Raw genomic sequence first — 5,000 nt, 5'->3', positions numbered from 1 at the left:
GATATTGTAATTTTTCTTTCCATATTGTAATGCGCCTGTGAGCATCTCTCAATGTAACAGGCGCACTATAAGTAATAAATTATTATTATTATTATTATTATTATTATTATGGGGGAGGTCTGGAACCCAGTATGATGCCATGGTAACAGAACTGTTAAGCTCATATTGTGGAGAACATTTAGTAGAATCTTACTGCAAAAAATAAAAAATTTCTGATACAAATTGGCTGAGATACCTCTTTTCGTCATATCTAAACAAAATTTGGTTGAGTGTATGAAGTCATCACTTGGGTAATTTGCATATTTTAAAAACTTGAATATCTCTGGAACGAAAAGAGATATTTGAAAAACGTAAACACCATTTTTCTTCTCAAGCAAACTACTTGTTTATGTTTCAAAATAGCTTAGATAGGAAAGATGGGATTTTCGCCATAGTACCACTTTAAAGTGTTTCCGTTTTAGAGTAATTTAAATGCCGTACCCAAGATTGGAGAAGGCCTGAGACACAGGATTTTAAACGGGACTGATTTTTATCTGCATGATGTATGGTTCACTGCTTTACTTTACACCTTATTCCAAAATGGCCGCCATTTTAGTATTATTTTGTTTCCTTGCAAATTGGCCCTTTTGGCCTCGCTTTCAAAAGTAAAATTCAAAAGAACGAGGCCAAAAGGGCCAATTTGCAATCAAACAAAAGAATACTAAAATGGCGGCCATTTTGGATGAAGGTGTATTCCATTTGTCGATGAGACTCCGCACGATTCACTCAGCTTGAATGATTATTCATGTAAAAGTTGTTTGCTGTGTTCATTCCGTGACACACTGTTTATCCTTTGCGATTTTTTTCTTCTGGCCTTGGACTTTGTCGCTAACAGGGTTAATTTCCCGTCAATCAATCCATTCATGGTACCATTAACAATTTAAACTTATGACGAGAGAAGTCCAAATGAGGGTTTACCTCGGTGTCAAAACCTGTGAAAAATTTTTTTTGTTTTGTTAGCTCGAGGTAGGGTTACGTTATTGTTTGGTGTTTCTTTGGCTCTTTTGTTTTCCTTTGTGTTACGTCATCTGCGAGTTTCACAGGTTTTTACACCGAGGATGAGCCCCAAATGATTACAATTTCGGTTCCTACCGTCTATTACCGAAGATGACATGCACGTATCTCCCACCAAAGCTCACTTACATTCCAGTGACATTCGTCGACGGATATACTTTCAGCTGGTGATTACCTTTTAATCTTATTTCAATCATGGTGCTAATTCAAATTGATTCTCATAACAGTAAGTTAAATTCAATTTATTATGTCCTTGAACTGTGAGGCCTCCAAATTTTCAGTGGTGTTTTTACTAGTAGAAGCAAAAGCTCTATGACAACGCTTGTGGCGAAATCTACATTTGAAATTCTCTTTGAACTCCATCTTTGGGTGACACTCAAAGGCTTAACCTCTTTTAATCTTCTGGAATACAAGAGGTTAATCCTTCTCTTATCTGATAAGGTCCTTGAAGTCATTTTTACCGAACAGGATCCTTCATACGTTTTCCTTCCTATGCAAGAGAAAACTATCGAGTTGTTTGTTGTTCTCGACCGCTACAAAGAGGTAGAGATGACGTTTTTGTTTAATTGTTTGAATTGTTTAATTTTAGCGCATTGATGTTAATATTGAGGGCTGCAATTATCATTCAGTTTTTAATTGTTCTCTTTTTTGTAAAAATTTCTTTTTGGTGGATGTGATTTGATTACAATAAGATAAATTATGAATATTGTACTTTAATAAAATATGTTTGAGTTGTCAATCTTTTGTCTAAATTATTTTGTTTTTAACATATTTTCATTAATTAATCATGCGAGACAATCTTTGGTGAACAAGGAGTGCATGTAATATTAATAATAATAATAATACTGAATAATAAAGAGGTACCACGACATTCGATCAATTTGTTCCCGTGAAGTGATACTTAACGCAAATGCGTTACAGCACAAACGCTCTGGTAGTTTCCTATATTGGAAACGAAGGACTTCCTGTTCAATGAAAGGTCGAATTATGTTGTTGATATTGTGATCAACGTTCAGTTACCATACACTGAACTTAAATCACTTGAGAATTACTCAATAATACGTTTTGGTCTTTCATTTTGGGTGGCCAAACATGTCTAGCAATACGATAAGGCCGGTTAATGGTTTCACTGCCTGAAACCTCGTGATTAGCAACATTTGTCCACTTATTTTTTTCAAGTGCCCTAGCAACAGAGGTTTAAACTTTGATTTCCGTAACAATGTATTTCAGTGTTTGTTCCATACTTGTCTTCAGCGTCTCCGGAGTGGGATTTTATTGATATATAGAGTAACGTACAGACTTGACCTATTGATCCATCACGTCCATGAAACTTCGATGAAGTTTGTAACAGGTATGGCTTTTCAACGGAAACAAGGCAATCCAATGAAGTGTGATAGTTTTATGAAGACACGTCGAATGAACCAGACCGAATCGTATCTTCTCGAAGAACGTCTCAAAGTTCTGGATAGCAAGAGGAATCAGAAAAACTCCGAATTTGACGAGAGGAAATATTCCCTTTGGAAGCAAATGGAAGAGATAAAGAGTGTAAGAAATAATTTAGGTATCAGCGTGGAGAGAAGAAAACTTCTGCGCTCTCGAGGTTTTACAATTGACACTCGCGTGGCGCAAGGTCCTAATGACACCGTTGCCATTAAAAAATACTCCATGCCAGAATTATCAAGGGTTGGTTCAACTCGTCCCCGCAGTACCTCGATTAGTTCTGACAGCGAGTTAATGATGAAAGGTTTGTCACATCTTCGTTTGCAAGAAACATTGGACGACGAGAAGGAAGTCTCTAGTGGAGGCCAAAAGGACAGAGCAAAGTCTCGTGCGAAGAATCAGTTTAGAGTAATTGAACCACCTTGTCGCCAAGGATCAAGGCGTAATTTTGTGCAAATTTCAAGCGAAGAACTAAAAGAAATGAAGAAGAAGGAGGATGAAAAGCCGAGAGAAGATTTCCTTGATCCTAATATCAAAGTTGACCGTCGCGGGATGATCATGTCGCCAAAGCTTGTGAAGTCTTTTAGGAGTAATTCTTTGCAGAAAGATGGAGTAGGAGACCATATGCCGCTTAACCATGTGAGCAAATCAAGCGAGCTTGGGTCTATGTCTAAACAAGTGTCTCTTCAAGATAAACAAACCGGGGCCAACGATTTGACACCTTCAAGTGATGCATCAGTATCATTGTTTTCAAAGCAGCAAGCTTCAGTACATAATCCCGATTTAACGGCAAATTCTTTTATCTCACAAGAGTCACATAAATCAGTGATATTAAAGTCGCGTGAAAGTTTGGATCAAATTGCGGAAGTAAACCAACCAGACCGCAATTCCGACTGTCAACAGAGCGTAGCACTTTTAGTAATCAAAACGGGAAGAAATCATACACCCAAGGCTAGTAAAATGACTCGACAATCCCATTCAGTATTTTACAAACGGAAATATGGTAACATATCACCGGTGCGGAATGCATTAGTTGAACCTCAAAAGGAAACAAATCGGTTACATAATGATGCTTTTGACACATCACAGCAACCAAGGTCGCCACGTAATCATGATGAAGCAGAAGACATTGAAAATAATCATCGCAGAAAGTATGCGGCGAATTGGCAGAGAAAAGATGCCCCCGTCAGAAGATTAACTTTGCCCCCAGGGATTTTTAACTCCATGGATGGACAAGATCGCGTAAAAGACCAGCTTGAAAGTTGTAACAAGGAACAAAAAAGATCTAGTTACTTGTCGCAATCTCTCACAGTTCAAAACTCCAACACAACTAAGTATTCACCGCATCCAAGACGCGCCCGCTCGAACAGTGCGGTGTCTTACGCTTATGACGCCCGTCCAAAGCAGTCGCTCTGCAGAGGTTATTCAACGATGCAGATGACAATAAAAGGAAAGCAAGTTAAAGTGCATATTCCAAAGTTTTCAAGCGATGTGAACTCGGAACCGGTTCTCGAGCGAAGTATGAAAAAAGTGGCTGAGGATCGACTTCAGTCTAACATTCCACACTCTGATGATCGAGTGCTTTCAGGGGGTAATGAAAGCAAGTCAAACAATTGAGGATACATTTCTACGTTGTACGTAAATCTAGATGAAGAAGTAAAAATTGGAACAAACAAAGTAAAGAAAAACAGTGTTTGGTTTTATACAGAAGATATACAAAAATATTGCTATCCTTCAATAAATAAACCTGGGGAAAGGTGCAAGGTTCGAGCTAATAGCAACCTTAATAGCTTGGGGAGAACTATGGATAGAAACGGCCAACTCTTTTGTTCTCTGTATCATCGAGACAAGTTACCAACTGAGTTCCGAAGTTGTCTCGTCTAATTGAAAAATCCTAATTCCCTTTTTCTTTGAGACCAGGCACAAGAAGGCTTTAATAAGAAAAATTGGTCAATCAGTAATAGTCTTATGCAAACGAAGTAAATTTCAAACGCGCTCTCGTTTTTGATATATTAATCGTACCCAAATCTAAATGTCCAAAAGTCTGGCCGGTTAATTCTGAACAAATTCTATAGGTTGCTATGATACTAAATTCAGTCAAGCCCAAGCCTCAATGAAAATAAAATCATTGTATTAAAATTTGCTCTATTCCACCCCTGAGGGGGAGCTGACCTCTCTAAGGGCGCTCGCAAACGAGGAAACAATGTTGCGGAAATATTTTGCTTCTTTAGCAAATGTTTCCTCGTTTGCGCGCCGAGGAAACATTTCGGGAAACAATGTTTCCGCAACAGTGTTTCCTCCTTAATATCTCTATCTTTATTATATTGGGCCAGAACAAATGATAATAGTGACCTTTATTATATAGACAGGCGTGTTTTACTGGGGCCGGTTCCTGAAAGGTGTAATAACTCTATTCAAGGGTTAAATGTGCCGGAATAAGGTACATTTATCCCTAGAATAGAGTTAGTACACCTTTCAGGAACCGGCCCCTGGAAAATTTACCACTC

At 38.1% G+C, this 5,000-nt stretch overlaps 1 protein-coding gene across 1 annotated transcript; it reads left to right on the top strand.

Moving 5' to 3' along the window:
- Window positions 1-1,085: 1,085 nt before the first annotated feature.
- Window positions 1,086-4,256, top strand: LOC138041262 (uncharacterized). The gene has a single exon (XM_068887032.1). The coding sequence runs from the start codon at window positions 2,389-2,391 to the stop codon at window positions 4,108-4,110; it is 1,722 nt and encodes a 573-aa protein (XP_068743133.1). The 5' UTR covers window positions 1,086-2,388; the 3' UTR covers window positions 4,111-4,256.
- The last annotated feature ends 744 nt before the right edge of the window (window positions 4,257-5,000 follow it).

The sequence above is a fragment of the Montipora capricornis genome, chromosome 3 (assembly GCF_036669925.1).
Source record: "Montipora capricornis isolate CH-2021 chromosome 3, ASM3666992v2, whole genome shotgun sequence".
NCBI classification, from domain to species: domain Eukaryota; kingdom Metazoa; phylum Cnidaria; class Anthozoa; order Scleractinia; family Acroporidae; genus Montipora; species Montipora capricornis.
This window is presented reverse-complemented; position numbering and strand designations above follow the sequence as displayed.